We start from the raw sequence: 20818 nt of genomic DNA on the forward strand, positions 1-20818 counted from the left end.
ATCATCTGTAAAATGTTACCATTTAGGTCCTCTCGGTGTGGCCAAGGAGCCCTTCTTCCCTTCATATGCAGCTACCATAGAGGCACTGACTACTCTTAGGAACCATGACTACTCCTAGCCTAGCAATGTGTAGTAGAAGACACCCTTCATTGCCAATACCTACCAAAGTGGGGTAGTGGTCACGGGGAGGACAATGACAGAGTTGTTGAGGAATGAGTACTGTAGTTGAGAAACACAGCTCTACACTGTTGGAACAACTGACTGTAAATACCACAGCTGACCTTAGGGAACCAGATGGAGCTTACTTAAGGGAGAGTATCTCCCTCTTCGTTGCGAGGTTAGCTTGTAATAGTTTTCAGTGCTTTCTCTTTAAACAAAAGTGCTTCCGAAGGAGTAACTTTCCCAAAGGAAACACCTTCTTCCATCATTTAATACAGATGTTAAAATGCTCCATGTCTCTTTTCTGGCTGCTTTTCATGACGTAGTGGTTAAATCAGACTGCATAGCACTATCGATAGCAAAATTATACCCAATTCACTAACTTTCCAAATATTTGAGTGCCTGACATGTCCCTTCTGTCTGAGATGCTGAGGATAAAGCACTGAACAAAACAGAGCTTCTGCTTACACTGTAATACACACCCCACCGCCATCCTGGGCTGCACGTCAATCCTGTGCCTGACTCCAGTGAGTCGTGGCATTACTCACTCTGCACATGCAGCTCCTTGGCCTTGGTCACCAAGGACATTAAATCGCAGGTTGTTTGCACAGCAGCTCAGAACAGATCTAGCCCTCCCTTCTGTGAGGTAGGGGCTAGTTTAGCATGGGGAGTAGTGTGCGCCAAAAGGTGATCTAAATAACGAGCAACTTCATCACCACAGCGAGCTGCAAGGTTAGTGGGGGTAGGGGGAAGAGAAAAAAAACGAACATTTTAGTTATTTCACAATCTGCCCCACCAACTAGAATGTTCAGCTCCTGTGCCCATGACACAGCACCGGAAGTAGGTTGTTTTAGATCATGGCGGGGGTCAAGGTTGTGATTACTGTACTGTCTTGCAGCTTTACCTTTTAGAAACTAGGGCCATTTACGAGGACCTACCTGTTCTTCAACTTTGCTTTCACAATATTAGGGCCCTTGAAAGCAGTATGAGCTTATTATAGGACAGGTGGTGCAAAGATTTCACAATCTGCGCCTGTACATGTGATGGGGCTGGTGGTGGTAGCAGTGGTGGCAGAGGAGCGGAATAGGGCCCTTGGAGTCTCACTGGTAGGAGGAGACTTTGGTGAGCAAAGGCAAAAATCTTCCACTAAACACTGAACCTAGCTAAAGACAGACAAATCCCATAAATGGCGGCTACAGTTGCTAACGAAAAGAACAATCTCTGCGTGACCTTGGTGTCAAAAAGATTACTGGCCACACACTGGTCCTTTTCATTACTGTATTCATTTATTCACCAACTATTTATTGCCCACAATGTACTGGGGGGTATATAGGTGCTGAGGTTTCAGTGGTGAAGAAGATAGATATGTTCCCTATCCTCTTGGACTCTCACACTCCTATATACCTCCTATAACATTCTCTTCTCATGGATCTTAATATTTCAGATTGTACAAGAGCATTTGCAAAATTAATAGCTGGAAAAGCACAGTATTCGAATTACTACTAAAGTCTGTGAGGCCAATTATGCCTCATCTTTTTTGATCATCTTCAGTGATCTCTCCAGATGTTTTTCTGTGTTCTGATGTGATTTTTAAAAAATTATATATTTATTGGATAGAGGGAGCATGAGAGGGGGGCAGGTCAGAGGGGGAAGGAGACTCCCTGCTAAGTGGGGAGCCTGATGCAAGACTTGATCCTGGGACTCCAGGATCGTGACCTGAACCAAAGGCAGACACCTAATGAACTGAGCCACCCAGGGGCTCCTGTTTTGATATGATTAATGGAAACTAGCAAAGCTGTAAAAATGGAACTCATTCTTAGTGAAATCCTAACGACAATGAGTATAACCTTGAACAATATAGATACTTGAGTGGAGGATTATGAATAATATGGAGAGAAGTGTTCTTGGTACAGCAGGGCTGGCAAGCGATAAGCGCAGCCATTGGGAGACCCCTGATGAGCAAAACCAGAGAGTGACTCCGAATACATAACACCAAATATAGTAATACATATCATTACAAAGATAACATTTTAGAAAGTAATCTAAAAGAATAAGTGCTACAGAGGAGAGTCACAACCACCCATAGAATAGCAAACAATATGATTATTCTGGTCTGCTTTTCAAAATATTTGTTTATGCCAAGATGGATATCTTAGATATTTGGTAATTATTAATGACAGGAAATAACTTTGAATTTAATGTATTTTTCCAGTGAAGAGATTCATGGTTTTCGATTTTACAGAAACAAATGCAGAGTGAATTAAATGGTACTTAGGTGAGTAAATGCTGAGCCCAAAAAAGAAAATCATCCTCTGACTGATAATGTATTGGTTTATTGTATATGAGATAATGCTTGCCACCTCACTAAGGAAAGCCAATTCATTTTTTTTCTTTTCTCTAACATTCCACTCTCAAGATAAAGAAATTTGTTGCCTTAAGAAACAGGCTAATAGGCAAATACCCAGACAATGAAAGCAGGCAAACTGTACTTCAGATAGCTAGAAGAATTTGCTCCTATTGGCCCTTCTTCCTTTGGGATTCAAACAATGTAATTCTTGCCTTGCCTAGGTTAGTGTTTTAACACTTTGGGTGTTTCTCAGCCACTTTAAATATATGTCCTTATGATGTTTTCTCACTATATCATCCTTATATTCTTAGTAGTCAATTAGATTGGTTGTGTTTTATTTGTCTAGTTTGCAATATGAAAGCAATAGGCACACGGAATAGGCTTTTTCAAACTAAGTAGACCTCCCTAGAGATTCCCATTGGCCCTGGTAACATTATATATAAAAAGCACTCTGAGTTTCTTAATTTTATGCTTTTAAATGTTAAAAAGCAGTACTCTATATGTATAGTTCTCCTACTACGTACCTGATTAAATATCTCTCACTCCCCACTGCTTCCTCTCATTTTGAAATCACCAGCCATTTCATATACCCAGCACGGAAATCTTCCCTGACCTTAGTAAGAGATAGTCAAACTCCATACTCCACAATCACCACAGGGATATTAGACCAGAAACCAAAGGTAAGTAGAAGGATGAAAAGTGAAGCCAAACAAAAGTAGAAATCTAGGTGTATTAAATAGGAGTGAGACTTCTGGCAGTGAGAAATATTAAGGAGGATGCTCAACAATACTTCGTATTCTTGCCCAGCAAGGCCATTGCCTTTATGATGCTCCCTTACCATTATGGGTTGAATCATAGTCATTCATCCAGTCGCCAGAGTCCAGCTCATTGTAGTTATCATCATAATCTTCACTGTACAGCTTACCCTCGGGTCCAGGATCCATGAAGCTCAAATGTGTGCAGCAAGATGTTGTTAAAAACTCTGACAATTTACCCGTTTGAATCCTGACAATTACAGGGCAAAGAGAAAACAGAAAATCAGAGGAAATCATTTTAAAACAACACATTTCAGTGAGAAAAGGGATACCTAGAATGTTTTTGGTTGGGGGGCTGCTAATGCTTTTATATATTACTATAAATTTTGTAAATATAAAATTTTTTTTAAAGATTTTATTTATTTATTTGACAGAGAGAGATCACAAGTAGACGGAGAGGCAGGCAGAGAGAGAGAGAGAGAGAGAGAGAGAGGAGGAAGCAGGCCCCCTGCTGAGCAGAGAGCCCGATGCGGGACTCGATCCCAGGCCCTGAGATCATGACCTGAGCCGAAGACAGCGGCTTAATCCACTGAGCCACCCAGGCGCCCCTGTAAATATAAAATTTTATGCACTCCTTAGCATGGTGTAGTATAGGCTGGGATGCTGTGTTAATGAAGGCCACAGTTATGGGTTCACAATCTACCAGCAGATCAGTTTTGCTCTCCTTCACTTCCATATACTATGCTGTTAACTATGTTAAATGTCTGGCCAGAATCTCCATTAGCTGCAGAGAAGCTGGGACAGAAGGAAGAGAAATCATCATAAACCTACCACATCATTAAAAAAAATACTCAAAGATCATTTTGAAATTGAAAGATGATATCTGAAAATCTTATGAATTATAGAGGATTGTAGGTTATATCCTCCCCTACTTAAAAAACTGATTGCAAAACCCAAAGTGTAAATTAATAATACTGATTTTCTCAAGAACACAGTCTGGCACTGGGCGGAGAACATTATTGCTATGGCTGTTACCAACATCCTGTATCTATTCAGGACAAAATCAACTAAGGAATCTAGCACAAGGACTAAGTCTGGTCATTTTCTCAAAGGAAGGAACATGTCCTCCTCTCCATGAAGAGGAGTACTGCGCTTCCCACTTCCTTTCACAGACTGGAGAGGCTGTCCTTCTGCCTTCAGCAAGGCAAGCCATGGGTCACTGTTCAAGCAAAAAACCCACTGAAAGCAGAATTGGTGGACAGACTTAATAAAGACCATTATTCAAAACAGATGTAAAAAAGAAGAAAAAGAAGCCAGCTTGAAGGAGTTCCCAAAGGCCAGACCTTGGATAATTTGAACATTGAAATAAACAATGACAGAAAGGGAGCATAGCTTATTGAATAAAATCAGAATCCACGAATCTGGGGCACCTGGGTGGCTCAGTGGGTTAAAGCCTCTGCCTTCGGCTCAGCTCATGATCCCAGGGTCCTGGGATCGAGCCTGTATTGGGCTGTCTGCTCAGCAGGAAGCCTATTTCCCTTCCTCTCTCTCTGCCGGCCTCTCTGCCTACTTGTGATCTCTGTCTGTCAAATAAATAAATAAATAAACTTAAAAAAAAAAGTCCTTTAGAATCCACGAATCTATGCTACACTAAAAATACAAAATAAAAGGGGATATTCTAACACATATATATGCACAGGATGATAGAGACAGAGAACCATCACTTTAAAACCCCATTAGTAATAATGGATTCACCAATGGAAGATAAAACTGGGTAAAGACTATCATAGAAAGGATATGAAAAAACCTACCAGATACCACTTTAACCAAATTGAAAGACATTCTGCATTATAATTGACCTTTCTTTTTCAAAACTGTGTTGAAAACTGTCATGAAAGGTTCACAAAAGCCTGGGGAACTGTTCTAGATTAAAAGGCATCAAGGAGATATGATAACCAAATGCCAATGTGTGATTTTTGATTGGGTCTCAGAATGGGGAAAAAAAGCTATATTTTTTAATATTGGGAAAATTGGCTAACTGTGAATGTGGACTCTAGATTAGGTAACAAGAGTAATTTATCAATATTAAATTTTGTGAGTATGATGATTATATTGTAGCTATATGTGAAATATCCTTGTCCTCATAAGACAAACTGAAGTGTTTAGAGTTGAATAGTCATGATGCTTCTGGCTAAATCTCATACTTCAGCAATTAAAGTGTATGCATGTGTGTATGTGTATGTGTGTACATTTACACATATGTATCTGTGAGAGGGGGGAGAGTAGAGAAGGGAAGGGAGGGAGGAGTAAGAGGAGAGTAAGGAAGAGGAGGGAGAGAATGCACAAGTGAGACAGATGTTAACAACACGTAAATCCTGAGGAAGGGTATATGGTGTTCAATACCATTCTTGCACATGTCTGCAAGTTTGAAATTTTTCAAACTAAAAACTTAGAGAAAAGAAAAGCAGCCAGAGTTTAATAGTTCAGTAACTTTTTTGCTTTTGAAAGAATAAATTTTCCAGTCCACTGATTTATGAGGTTTGGGCAAAGAACAGGGTGGGAAATATTCTAAGCCTTCTCTATAACATTAAATTCTTTGATCTGATCTATCAAAAATGAGTTCTTCTAAACTCATTGGATGGGGCTATACTGCACAACTGATGAATAGCTGAACTGCACAACTGATGAATAGCTGAACACTGCATCTGAAACTACTGATATACTATGTATTGGCTAATTGAATTTAAATAAATTTAAAAAGACACAGAGAGAGGCACCACAAGTCTACCATTACTATAACCAGCTTCCAAATTTCATTTCATTTCACTGAAAGGTGTGTAAAGGTTACTTACCTTGCTCCACCAAAGTAGCCATCTTGCATTTTTCGGAGTGCCGCTAGAATACTTGAATTCAAGCTGGTTCCATCTTCATCTTGAAATGAAGAGAATCTTATTTTTAAATTATGTTATGTTAATCTCCATATAGTAGTACATCATTAGTTTTTGATGTCGTGTTCCATGAGTCACTGTTTGCAAATAACACCTAATGCTCCATGTGAAATGAAGAGAATTTTAGAACATTTTTTCTGCGGTTTTAACTTTGAAATACGGGGAATAGTTCAATTATTTCAAACCAACATTCTGGTGGTAATGGTACAGATAAGATGCTCCTCATTGTGTGCCTTTTATTTCAACAATTGATCTGAGAGCTAACAACATGGTAGAATGGGCAATTCTACCCATTGGGGCATTCTACCCATGGTGAGGGCGATTACCAACAGACAGAGTACCTCAAAGACTATACTTAGCACAGTGCCTGATGGCAGAATACTTAATGGTTACTGAAAGTTGACAATAATAACAACAACAATAGCCATTTGTTTAATGTTAGGTGCCAAGCCCTGTGTTAAACATTTTATATATTATCTCATGTAAACAGACTTGGTTTGTGTATGTGTGTATGTGTGTAGGCATACAAAATAAAGAAGGCTAACAATTACCTGACTTTATGTGCAGGGGATCATACAATACTTACTCTTTTGTGATCCATTTTTTTCCTAACTTATCCTTTGTAAAAACTAAAAAAGATTCCATAGCAGACATTTAGACTGTTTTTGTATTATAAGCAACACTGTGATGAAAATCACTGTACTTAAATCTTTGTGCACCTATTCTGTAATTTCCTTAGGATACATTCTCATAAGTAAAACTGTTAGGACAAAGGGAACACTTACTAAAGATTGTATAGAGACTGTCAAAATTTCCCACTAAAAAAGTTGTGCCAGTTATATTTCCACCATTGGTATAGAAAGCAGCTGTTTTCCCATATCTTTAATAATGATCTTTTAAATCTTTGTTTACCTGATACTTAAAAGATACTGTTTTTATTTTTTTATTTTATTACTAGTAAGATTGAGCATGTTTTCATGTATATACTGGCTATCTGTATTTATTTATGATTTACCTGTTCATGTCCTTTTCCCTTTCTTCTATTGTTTATCTTTTTGTTAATTGACTTTCAAAGGCTCTTTATGTTTTGTGAATATTACCATTTTCTCTGGCATATGTATGGAAAATGCCTACTTTGTTATTTGCCTTTCTACCTCAAACACAGTTCATTTTTGTATAAAAGATTTATTTAAATTTTTATGTTTTGGGGGAATTTGCCAATTTTTTCCTTTTTTGTGTCTTGCAAAGCATAGTCTTCTTTAGCTCAAGATCACAAAAACATTCTCCCATATTTCCTCATAATACTTTCAAAGGTTTATTTATTTATTTTTGCTTAGATTTTTAATCTATCTAGAATTTAATTTTGCATAAAATGTAAAGTAGCAGGCCTTAATGGATTTTCCCAAATATATTTATTTATATATTTTTTCTCATGCTTTTATTTAGATTCCAGTTAGTTAACATACAGTGTAATATTAATTTCAGGTATAGAATTTAGTGATTCATCACTTCCATACAATACCCAGTGCTCATAATGACAAGTGCCCTCCTTAATCCCTGTCACCTGGGTTAAATAAACCCAGGCCCCCACATCCCTCTGGTAACCATCAGTGTGTTCTCTACAGTTAAGAGTCTATTTCTTGGATTGCTTCTCTCTCTCTCTCTTTTTCTCCCCTATGCTTGCTTGTTTTGTTTCTTATATTCCACATATGAGAGAAAAATAATATGGTATTTCTCTTTCTCTGACTTATTTCACATAACATTATATTCTCTAGCACCAACCATGTCCTTGCAAATGCCAAGATTTCATTCTTTTTGATGACTGAGTAATATTCCTCTATCTATCTATCTATCTATCTATACCTACTACAACTTCTTTATCCATTCATCAGCAGATAGATATTTGGGCTCTTTCCCTAATTTGGCTATTACCGATAATGTTCTTTGGCCTCTATCTGGATTGTAACCTTCATCATTATTTTAATTATAGTGGCTGTCTTCTCTCATCATTTAAAAATTTTTTTAAATATTTTATTTATTTATTTGACAGAGATCACAAGCAGGCAGAGAGGCAGGCAGAGGGAGAGGAGGAAGCAGGCTCCCCGCTGAGCAGAGAGCCTGATGCGGGACTTGATCCCAGGACTCTGAGATCATGACCTGAGCCGAAGGCAGCGGCTTAACCCACTGAGCCACCCAGGCGCCCCATCATTTTTAATTTTTAAAAAATCTGATTATTCTTGTACATTTTCTCTTTCATATGAAATTTAGATTCAGTTTGTTCATAAAAATTTGAGTTCTTATTTTGATTTGGAATTGCACTGAATTGATAGATTAATAAGAATTGACATCCTCTCAATATTAACTGTTTCCATCTAGCAACATGGTATGTCTCTCTAGCAATTAAAATCTCCTTTAATGCTCTTCATTAGTTTCATAATTTTTCTCATGATTCTGTCCATGTCTCTTATTAAGCTTATTCTTATATGATTTACTTTTATAGAAAATTTGTTAATTTAATCTGGATTTACAAAATTAAATTTGATATTCTCTTATAATTTTATGATTTTTATAATTATTTTTCTATTTATTTGAAAAAATTGGTACACTTTGGAAATTTAGCGGCACAAGGTATATTAGCATAGCTTGAAGGACATTATACAGTTTTTAAAAAAAAGGAAATAGGGCAATGTCCAAGATGCAGAGGAGTCAGTGATCTTAGTCTTGTCTGGTCCCAGGAATTCAGCTAGACAGCTATCAAATCATTCTGAACACCCTGAATTCAACCAGAGATCTAAGAAAAGAATAGCTGCAACTCTACAAATAGAAAAATGACCACTTCTCTGCAGGAATGACACGACAGAAAAACTCACCTTGGAAAAGAGAACAAAAGGCAGTACTGACTGCCAGGGGCCTAATCAGTATGGACATAAATAAGATGTTGGAACTAGAGTTCAGAGTAATTATAAAGATACTAGCTGGGCTTGAAAAAAGTATAGAAGACACTAGAGAATTCTTTTCTGGAGAAAAAGGAGGAATTAAAATCTAATCAAATTGAAATAAAAAAAAAGGCTATTAATGGGATGCAATAAAAAATGGAGTCTCTAACTGCTAGGATGAGACAGAAGAGAGAATTAGTAATATAGAAAAAATGATGGACAATAAGTAATCTGAGAAGAAGAGAGAGAAACAACTACTGGATCATAAGGGGAGAATCTGAGAGATAAGTGATACCATAAAGTGAAACAATATTAGAATAATTGGGATCCCAGAAGAAGAGGCAAGAGAGAGAGAGAGAGAGAGGCAGAAGGTACACTGGAGCACATTATAGCAGAGAATTTCCCTAATCTGGGGAAGGGAACATGCATTCAAGTCCAGGAGACGCAGAGAACCCCCCTCAAAATCAATAGAAATAGGTGAACACCCTGACATATAACTGTGAAACTTGCAAATCTCAAGAGACAAAGAGAAAATCCTGAAAGCAGCTTGGGACAAGAGGTATGTAAGCCACAATGGTAGAAACATTAGATTGGCAGCAGACATATGCATAGAGACCTGGCAGGCCAGAAAGGACTTGCATGATATATTCAGGGTGTTAAATGAGAAAAATATGCAGCCAAGAATACTTTATCCAGCTAGGATGTCATTTAAAATAGGAGAGATAAAAAGCTTCCAGGACAAACAAAAAACTATAAGAATTTGTGATCACTAAACCAGCCCTGCAAGAAATATTAAAAGGGATCCTTTATGCAAAGAGAGCCCAAAAGTAACACAGACCAGAAAGGAACAGAGACAATATATAGAAACAGTGACTTTACAGGTAATACAATGGCATTAAATTCATATCTTTCAATAGCTACTCTGAATGTAAATGGGCTAAATGCCCCAATCAAAAGACAGAATATCAGATTGGATAAAAAGGCAAAATCCACCTACAAGAGACTAGTTTTAGACCCAAAGACATCTCCAGATTGAAAGTGAGGGGCTAGAGAACCATTTATCATGCCAATGGACATCAAAAGAAAGCTGTGGTACAATCAACAACAAGAAATAAAGGGCATCTGAATGGGCAAAGAAGTCAAACTTACTCTCTGCAGATGACATGATACTCTATGTGGAAAACCCAAAGACTCCACCAAAAAATTGTTAGAACTCATACAGGAATTCAGCAATGTGGCAGGATCTAAAATCAATGCACAGAAAGATGTTGCATTTCTATACACTAGCAATGAATGAGACAGAAGAAAGAGAAATTAAGGAGTTGATCCCATTTACATTTGCACCAAAAACCACAAGATACCTAGGAATAAACCTAAACAAAGAGGCAAAGGATCTGTACTCAGAAAACTACAGAACACTCATGAAAGAAATTGAGGAAGACCCAATGAAATGGAAAAACATTCCATGCTTATGGATTTGAAGAACAAATATTGTGAAAATGTCTATGCTACCAAGAGCAATCTATATATTCAGTGCAATCCCTATCAAAATACCGTCAACTTTTTTCACAGGGCTGGAACAAACAATCCTAAAATTTGTATGGAACCAGAAAAGTCCCTGAATAGCCAAAGGAATGTTGAAAAAGAAACCCAAAGCTTGTGGCATCACAATTCCGGACTTCAAGCTCTATTTTAAAGCTATAATCATCAAGACAGTATGGTACTGGCATAAAAACAGACACATAGATAAATGGAACAGAATAAAGAGCCCAGAAATGGACCCTCAACTCTACGGTCAACTAATCTTTGACAAAGCAGGGGAGAATATCCAATGGAAAGAGACAGTCTCTTCAACAAATGGTGTTGGGAAAATTGGACAGCCACATGCAGAACAATGAAACTGGACCATTTCCTTACACCATACACAAAAATAAACTCAAAATGGATAAAAAACCTCAATGTGAGACAGGAATCCATCAAAATCCTAGAGGAGAACCCAGATAGCAACCTCTGTGGTCTTGGCTGCAGCAACTTCTCACTAGACACATATCCAAAGGCAAGGGAAACAAAGATAAAAATAAACTATTGGGACTTCAAGACAAAAGTCTTTTGCATAGCAAAGGAAACAGTTAACAAAACCTGAAGACAACTGACAGAACGAAAGAAGATGTTTGCAAATGACTTTACAGATAAAGGGCTAGTATCCAAATTCTATAAAGAACTTGTTAAGCCCAACACCCAAAGGACAAATAATCCAATCAAGAAATGGGCAGAAGACATGAACAGACACTTCTCCAAAGAAGACATCTAAATGGCGAAGAGACACATTAAAAATGCTCAACACCACACACCTGTCAGAATGGCTAAACACCACCTCACACCCGTCAGAATGGCTAAAATTAACAAGTCAGGAAACAACAGATGTTGGCCAGGATGTGGGAAAAGGGGAACCCTCTTATACCGGTGGGAATGTAAGCTGGTGCAGCCACTCTGGAAAACAGTATGGTTCCTCAAAAAGTTGAAAATAGAGCTACCCGACAATCCATGAATTGTACTCCTAGGTATTTACCCACAAAATACAAATGTAGTGATCTGAAGGGGCACCTGCCCCACAATGTTTATAGAAGCAATGTCCACAATAGCCAGACTATGGAAAGAGCCCAGAGGTCCACTGACAGATGAATGGATAAAGATGTGATATATATATATATATATATATATATATATATATATATACACACACACATACACACACAATGGAATATTACTCAAGCTGTTAGAAAGGATGAATACTTACCATTTACACTGATGTGCATGGAACTTGAGGGTATTATGCTGAGCAAAATAAGTCAAGCAGAGAAAGACAATTATCATACAATCTCACTCATATGTGGAATTTAAGAAACAAAACAATCATAGGGGAAGAGAGGAAAAAATAAAACAAGATGAAATTAGAGAGGAGATAAACCATAAGAGACTCTTAACTATAGGAAACAAACTGAGGGCTGCTGGAGGGGAGGAGGGCGGCGGGAGGGATAACTGGGTGATGGACATTAAGGAGGGCATGTGATGTAATGAGCAGTAGGTATTAAAAAAGACTAATGAATCACTGACCTCTACCTCTGAAACTAGTAAGATATGTTAATTAACTGAATTTAAATAAAAAATTTAAAAAAAGAAATAAGGAAAAACTCCCATTTGAAACACTGCATTACATAATTGTACGTCCAACCAGACCATTTACCAATATTAGGTCAATAAACTGCTAATATCCATAAAAAGGCAGCTTTATTACTAAAAAAAAGAAATGACAAGAACAAATTGTAATGAAATCCTAGATACACATCTAAAATCAGGGCTTTTTGTTTGGGCCTTCATACTCTTCTCTCCCTCTGCCACATCCTTCTGTATTTCTAGGCCTCATTCCTTGAGGACCCTGTCCACCCACAGGTCTCACACCTCTCTGCCCCAAATGCTAAGTACATATGCTGCTTCCCATCACGGCGCTATTCATGGTGGCTGGTGGAACTCCAGGATTAGCTTCATAACCTATGCCAACCACCACCATCTAGAGGCAGAAATTTCTGGGCCCCCGAATCACAGGGCTCTCCTATGTTGTTTGTTTCTCCACCACCCATTCCCATGTCTCCTTTTCTTAGATCCTTGTAGGCCATCTGGCTATAACTTGCTTCTCCTTAATGTCTCATTTGTTCTTCCATCTCCTATCGACCAATCTTCATCTCTTTTCCCTTCTATGTCAGTCTTTCTCTTGCTTTAATTGCATTTCTTTATTTACATTTCTTGATTGTAAATTTCTTCCATACATCTTAATTCCTCCTGGTGCTCTATAATTACATCTTCAAGTTTACTCTATCATCTCTTTTTGGCTACTGAGCTTATTTAGTGAGTTTTTCATTTTAGTTATTGTCATTTTCAGTTCTAAACCTTTCTTTTGATTCTTCCTATCTTCAATTTCTTTGCTGAGGATTTCTATTTCTTTGTTGAGACTACCCACTTTCAAGTTTCAAGAGGAGTGCAGTCATAATTTCTTGTTAAGCTATTTCTATGATGACTCCTTAAAATCTTTGTCACAGTTCCAACAACCATTATTTTGGTTTTGGTGTTTGCTGATCAATTTTTCTCATTGAAGTTAAGATTTTCTTGGATATTGGTATAAAAGTGATTTCTACTGTATTCTGGAAATATGGGGTATCATCTTATGAGACTTTGGATCATACTGAATCTTCTGACTCAGCAGGTCTCTTCTGATACTGTGCAGCAGGGAAGGGAGCACTGCCTTGTTACTGATAGTGGGTGTGGAAGGAGGTTCCTCTATTGTTGGGCAAGGATGAAAGTCTAAGCTGCCCACTAGCACTTCTCAGACACTACCCCTAAGGAAGAAGAGGGGTGCTTCTTCACAGCTCTGTGAAGGTAGAAGTCTAGGGTCTCTTTTGGGGACTCAGTCTTTAGTTATAGGAGTGGGGTGGGGCTGCAGTATTTTTCTATGGTTTTGACTAGAGGAGGACAGTTACTGTCTGAAAGTTTTCGTCTGGCTAGTTTGCCCCTCTCCTGTTACTTTGGCTAGAAGAGAAAGGTTTTTCTTGGGCCTTTTAAAACCTGCACCATTTGGATTTCTGGGATAAAAATTTCTCCAGCATCCAGTCCAGAATATATGAGACAGAAATACTCACTGTTTTGTCATTTCTCAGGTGCAAAGTCCCTAGCCAGTCTCCCTTCTTTCAGAGTTTTCTTACATTTGTTTTATAGATAATGTCCAGGGTTTTTAACTGTACTTAGCAGGAGAGATAGGGCGAAGTGAGTCTACTACATTTTGTCTGAAAACTGGAACTCCTTTTTTTGCCCCAAAATGTTTACAGATATGAAAGTTTCCAAAGATGACTCCAGTCAAATCTCTTAAGTTTTGATAAGTATTATTTTTTATTTTAAAACACTAATTTCATATTTGATGTCCTCTTTAAAAATCATTTGTAAAAAAAATTAATTTCTTCATGGTCAGATTTTTCAAAATTACTCTTGTGTTAGTTTTATGCCTGTCTGGCAATATCATCTATATGATTTCTACTTTTTAAAAAATAAACATCCTTTGTGTATTCTTTTTGGATATGGTTTTATATATACCCATAAATACAAAAATCAGGCTTGTTAACCCTCTATATCTTTTATTATTTTTTTTACAATTGATCTGTGACATTCTGATATAAATATGTTATGGTTTCCCACTATGACTGAACAATGGTTTTATCATATTGTCTTTAAGTTTTCCTAAATATCTGCTTTATACACTTCATTGATATTGTATAAATAAAAGTTTAAAGCTATTATATCATCTTGCTATACTGTAACTCCCTTTTTGAGTATGGTTGATGCACAATGTTACATTAGTGTCATGTGTACAACTCAGTGATTTGACAAGTTTATACATTATGCTATGTTCACCCCAAGTGTACTTACCATCTGTCCCATTACATTGCTATTGCAATATCATTGTCTGTACCCCTTATGCTGTACCTTTGATTCCCATGACTTATTCATTCCATAACTGGGAACCTATATCTCCTTCTCCCTTTCACCCATTTTGTCCAATCCCCCAACCCCCTCCCTACTGGCAACCATCAGTTTTTAATCAGTATTTATAGATCTGATTCTGCTTTTTGTCTCTGTAACTCTTATCAATATAAAATATCCTTCCTGTCCCTTTTACTGACTTGTGTCCTGAATTATATTTACTATTTTTAATAGTGTTGTCACCAATGCTTTCTTTTTGTTAGCATTTACATGATTTATCTTTACACAGTCCTTTATTTTCTGTTTTTCCCGTATAATCTTAGGGATATCTTTTGTAAGTAGCATTTAGGTAGATTTTGGTCTTATATGTATTTTGGAAATCTTTATCATGATAATTTAACTAGTTCATATTTTTAATAAAAGATTTTATTTATTTATTTGAGAGAGAGAGAGATCACAAGCAGGCAGAGAGGCAGGCAGAGAAAGGGGGAAGCAGGCTCACTTCTGAGCAGAAAGCCTGATGATGCGATGATGATTTGGGGCTCAATCCCAGGGTCCTGAGATCATGACCTGAGCTGAAGGCAGAGGCTTAATCCACTGAGCCACCCAGGTGCCCCTAACTAATTCATTTTAATGTGATCACTAGCATATTCATTCTCATTTCACCAGCACAAAATTGTCACTGACAAAAACACAGAGCTGTTGGTAATGTAGGCTTTGGGGACCGACAGACCTGGTTAGAGGCCTGACTGTTATAAGCTTTGTGACTCTATAAGATGGGGCTATTAATACTACCTACCTGAATATAATTGTTGTAGAGATTTCAAAATGATGCATTGAAAGCACTTAGCTCAGTGCCTAGCACAAAGAAAATGATCAAGAAATATTGTAGTTACTACTGCTATTATAACTGCTGTTTCTGTTGTGTGACCAAGTACCAAGTATCAAAACTTTGTGATTTAAATCTATATCTTTATTTTTATTTTTCTTCCCAAGCTATGGTTGTGTATCTCACCCTATCTGTTAGATATTTCAATTTTGAAATGTCTTTGTCATCATAAATTCCATTTGTCCCTTTACAATTGGCATCTTCCTATAGAATTTCTCTGCTTCTATCAATGGCAGCATTATTGACCTAGTCTCTAAATCTTCACATCACCTTGATTCATATCCCATATCTAGTTAGCCAATGTTTGACTTGCAGGTGTTGTCTAAAATGACTCCCATATTTTTTTCTTTCCCACTCTATTGTTATTACCACCAATCCAATGTATCTTCTCATCATCTCAAACCTAGATTATTCTCTGATATCAAATTCTCCTCACTACAATGTATACTGTCATCAAATCAATATTCTGTAAATACCACTTTCATCATGTCACTCCTTGCTCAAAAACTTTTTGATAATTTCAGACTTCTGAGAAAATCTCATTAGATACCTCAGCTTACTTTCAATGCCTTCACAATCTGACCTCATCTCATCCAATTTTGTTGATAATTATACTCCAACATGCAAAGCCACTCTGTGCAGGCTGGCCTCTCCACTGTTCACTCACAAGTCAAGCTCATCCCTGTCTTTAGGTATCATTCATGGTATTTTCCCCTTACCTAAAGTGCCTTTCCTTCTTCGTCCTCCGTATGAATTCTACCCATCCCCAGAAGCCTTGATAAGTCCCACCTCAATCAAGAAATTCTCTTTAACAATGTGATCACCTTCATTTTAAAATACTAATATAATGGTTTGGCACTTCTTTATAAGCTGTCTTCAATTGTTTTCTATTATTTCTCTGTATCAGCTTTGCCTCTCCAATTAGACTCTATACTTTCTCAAGACAATTCTGGGAATATAGTGTTTATTAATGAGAGACTTGTTAATTGGCTTAAATAAAGAAGAAAATCAAAAAGAAGAAAGACTACCCTACTTTCTACACTTCTCTGTTTTTGAAGCACTTTAGAGATGTGACCAATATCCCTAGCAGTCTGACTGGACATTGAATGATTTATGAGAAGGGATTCTTCTCTAATGAAAAGGAATTCTATGTACTCTGGCAGTACAAACAGGCTTTTGGAAGTGATTGCAAAGACACAGAAAGGAAGCAGAGCTTCAGTATTGGCTCTAGTTCTCCAGGAACTGAGAAAATAATAAATCCTTTCACCTAGTTTCAAATAGGCAATGTCAGGAAGCCCAGCCAATAAGGGAAAGATAAACTGAAGGCCTGTTCACTTCTCCCTGTTAAATTTTACTGCTTCAGTTAGGCAAGCCTTGGAAGGATAAGCCTGGGAACTCATCTATAAAATCTTGATGCTCCACTGGAATAAGACAAATGGAGAATGTATTATTACTATCTTTAAGCTGAATTGCATTAATAACGTTTTGGCAAAATTGACCTAAAAACCGATTAGTCCCCAGGTAGCCCCCAAGTTATTCTGTTACATTTTTTGAATTATAGCCCTCAAACCATCTGGTATATTCTTGTGCACTGGTTCATGTTACATATTTATTTTAAAACATAAGCCCCATGAGAGCAGAAACCTCATCTGCCTTATTCACCCTTTGTATCCCAAGTGCTTAAATAAGTGCCTGGCACAAAATAGGGACTAATATATAACTATTGAAAGAACAAATGATAATGAGTAGCTCTCCAGTGACTCTAAGCATTTGAAGGGCTAACCACATGATTTATTCCAAAAATACGTTTGTTTCTTGCCTCATACAACCTTACCAAGCATGGTATGTGAGACAGGAAAGGTGATGGTGGGTTGGCCTGTCATCCTCCAGCGGCTACAGAGGTAGGAGAGATCTGTTCTAAGCATTTCTACTATCATCTTGTTGTCCAGAGCCAGGTAGAACTGTTGCTGGTCTATAAACTGAGAAAAAGAGGAAAAATGACAGCTCAGAATAATTTGCTCTTACAACTGTCCAGTAATATTTTAAAGTACTCACATATTCACAGGGCTATAGAACATGTCACAGAGGCAACAATATCCTCAACTTTTAGTGCCTCGTCCTTTCCAAAGAATCTGATAGTCCATTGGTACATATAATAGTTTTTGGCATTTTTACAGTGTAGTAGTTTACAAAGTGTTTTCGAGTACAAAATTTTAGTTCATTATATAACAAATGAGTCAGGGCTTCTCTTTTAATAGATGAAAATAAGGCCAAGTGACACTAAAAAGATTAACAAAGTCACATGGCTAGCAAATAGCAAGGCCAGAAACATGATCTGTAGTCCATTACTCTTCTGTCTCTACCTCAGCAGCACAATTTCAGATTTATGATGACAAATGGGGAGTTTCAGCTTTCGGTCCAGAAAATAGTTTCTTATGCACACATATAATTTGGCTTATTGATGTAATGTGGCTAATAAATATCAGGCCAATAATGTGTATAACCATGGCTAAAACAGTACTGACATTTTTGTTTGAATGATTTCCAGGCATGTAAAAAGGGCCCCTGCCCTAAACAAAGAGAACACATAATTCAGTAGCTAAATAAAAAATATTATATTTTGTTAATAAAGGGCAAATACAGTCTGAATTTTTAACATTTAAAAGGAGTACTTTTTAAAGTACTCCAACATTTATAAAATCCCTAGTCACTGTTTCTGCAACAGCCAGGACTACTCTTGGTAGCCATAATCATCTGGCATTATTTGGTGCTACAACTCCAATTCAGTCCAACTCAACAAATATTTATTAAGCAACTTAATATGGGCAAGGCCCCATGAACCTTAATACTTGTTCTAACTCTAATAAATGTTTTATTTCTGTAATGTTTCTGTTTCACTTCCATTCATCTCAATTCATACTAAAGCTCATTCCACCCACCTGTGGAGTAAAGGTGAAGATAGTTTTCCGAATATCATAGAGTTTTGAAGTTCCAAGAACTCCCATATGCCTGTATGGTCGTCCACTGAGTTTCATTCTACTGTTGCATCCTGAGATTGAATTGAGAAATGCTCAAGATCTTTCTAGGGCACAAATCCAATCAACAAATAGGGGTTTTTTTGTATTAGGTTTAGACTTTCTGATTGAACAAACTAAGTTCTGTGTCTTAAAGTTAGTGTCCATGTCACATACAAGGCCATATAAACCACTTTCTAAGAGAAAGAGTATGCAATTATCTCTGTTCTTGACTTTATGCTCTTATAAAGAAGTCACACAGTCTTATATATGAGAGAAAAGAATGCACATGAAAATTAATAGTTCTATGAAAGATAGAATTCTATTACTGATATTTATATGCTGAATTTCCTTAAGTCCCACGAAAACTTGCAAAAGCCATACTATCAAACATTAATGTAAACTATGCTTCAATAAAGCTAAACAAAACCTCATCAACTTAAAGATGGCATACTAAACTGAAAAATGGAAATGATTTTATCTTGATCTCCTTTAATTGCATAGTACTAACATATTTTAATTCAATGAACAACACATCTTATCCAAATAAGTAAAAGTATTTAATATGATTATGTCTCATAGGAAGTTTTGTGGAATGAAACTTATACACAGAGTAAAATTCACTTGGCAGAGGAACATTTCTGAAAACTTAAGAAAGGGAATACATGAACTATCAGACAGCTATAAAACACATAATTTTAATGAAAGTTTAAACAGAATGTGTTCGTGTGTCTAAATATCATGTATGTGTGTATGTATGTACACACACACACACACATACCTTATTTCCCTGAGTATGTCTTCTTTTTTATAGTTTAGCATTAGAATCTGAAATGAGAATCTATCTGATAATTAATGTTTATGTTACATGTAGTTGAATTTCTTGTCTTTCAAAAGGCAATTATTACATCAATACCTCTTATAATGAAGAAATACTTTATTTATTCACACTTTTTCCCCTTTTATAACACAGGATATGCTGTATAACATAGGAGAGTACTATACACAAAGAGCTTGTTCTCAAACTCCTTTTCCCCAAAATATATTGAATATAATTTCATGTTAGTACTGACAACTTTATCACTTTTTAAAAATTGGAACACATTTTTCTTGGGGATTTTATTATTGCCCCTGCTTTATCCTAAGTATGAAACTTATCAAAGATGCACATTTTTAGTGCTGCTTCACTTTTAGGAACAGAGCCATAGACCTGTCAATGCTTTGGTCATATTCTAGGATCCACTCTGGAAAGCACACATTTTACCTTAGATTGATATCACAAGCAGGTTTATCCACTGCTCCTTCTATTTTGTTCCTTTTTTTATTGTAGTAAAATATACATAATATTACCATTTTAACCATTTTTATTTTTTTTAAAATAAATCTTCTATTTATTTGAGAGAGAGAGAGAGCGCGTGCGCAAGTGAGCATCAGCAGGGGGAGGGGCAAAGGGAGAAGCAGACTCCCCACTGAGCAGAAAGTCTAACACAGGGCTCAGTCTCAGGACCCTGAGATCATGACCTGAGCCCAAGGCAGATGCTTTAACCAACTCAGCCATCCAGGTGTCCCATTTTAATCATTTTTAATAAGTGGCATTAAGTACATTCACAATGTTGTACAGCTATCACCACCACCCAACTTTAGAACTTCTTCATCTTCCCAAACTGAAAATGTACCCATTAAACAATAACTCTCCATGTTCTCTTCTTGCCAGTCCCTGGCAATCACCATTCTTTCTGTATCTATAAATTTGCCTTCTCTTGGGGCGCCTGGGTGGCTCAGTGGGTTAAGCCGCTGCCTTCGGCTCAGATCATGATCTCAGGGTCCTGGGATCGAGTCCCACATCAGGCTCTCTGCTCAGCAGGGGGCCTGCTTCCCTTCCTCTCTCTGTGATCTCTTCCCTTCCTCTCTCCTACTGTGATCTCTCTCTGTCAAATAAATAAATAAAATCTTAAAAAAAAAGAATTAAAAAAAATTTGCCTTCTCTTGGTAACTCATATATGTGGAATCATAAATATTTGTCTTTTTGTGACTGGTTTATTCCATTTAGGATAATATCTTCAAGGTTCATCCATTCTGTACTATGTGTCAGAATTTAATTCTTTGTCAAGGCTGAAAAATTTTTCATTGTATGTGCATACCATGTTATGTTGATCTTTTCATTCATCACTGGACACTAGAGTATTTTGGGGGGTAATTTCTTATCTTATAATATGCATGAAGTTAAGTATATAAATCTTAAAT

General features: G+C 37.0%; 1 protein-coding gene across 3 annotated transcripts in view; it reads right to left on the bottom strand.

Annotated features, from left to right (window-relative positions):
* Positions 1-20818, bottom strand: part of PHKA1 (phosphorylase kinase regulatory subunit alpha 1) — a 148573-nt gene that overhangs the window by 35214 nt on the left and 92541 nt on the right. For all 3 annotated transcript variants that reach the window (XM_045074010.1, XM_013048220.2, XM_013048219.2), the window contains exons 15-18: positions 18500-18609; positions 17395-17539; positions 6114-6192; positions 3345-3511 (exon numbers count right to left, since the gene is read on the bottom strand). In XM_045074010.1, the coding sequence (XP_044929945.1) occupies positions 3345-3511; positions 6114-6192; positions 17395-17539; positions 18500-18609 (501 nt within the window). The remainder of the gene's footprint in view (positions 1-3344; positions 3512-6113; positions 6193-17394; positions 17540-18499; positions 18610-20818) is intronic.

Source organism: Mustela putorius, unplaced genomic scaffold (assembly GCF_011764305.1).
Source record: "Mustela putorius furo isolate JIRA1106 unplaced genomic scaffold, ASM1176430v1.1 tig00537297_pilon_pilon_pilon, whole genome shotgun sequence".
In the NCBI taxonomy this organism is placed as follows: Eukaryota; Metazoa; Chordata; class Mammalia; order Carnivora; family Mustelidae; genus Mustela; species Mustela putorius.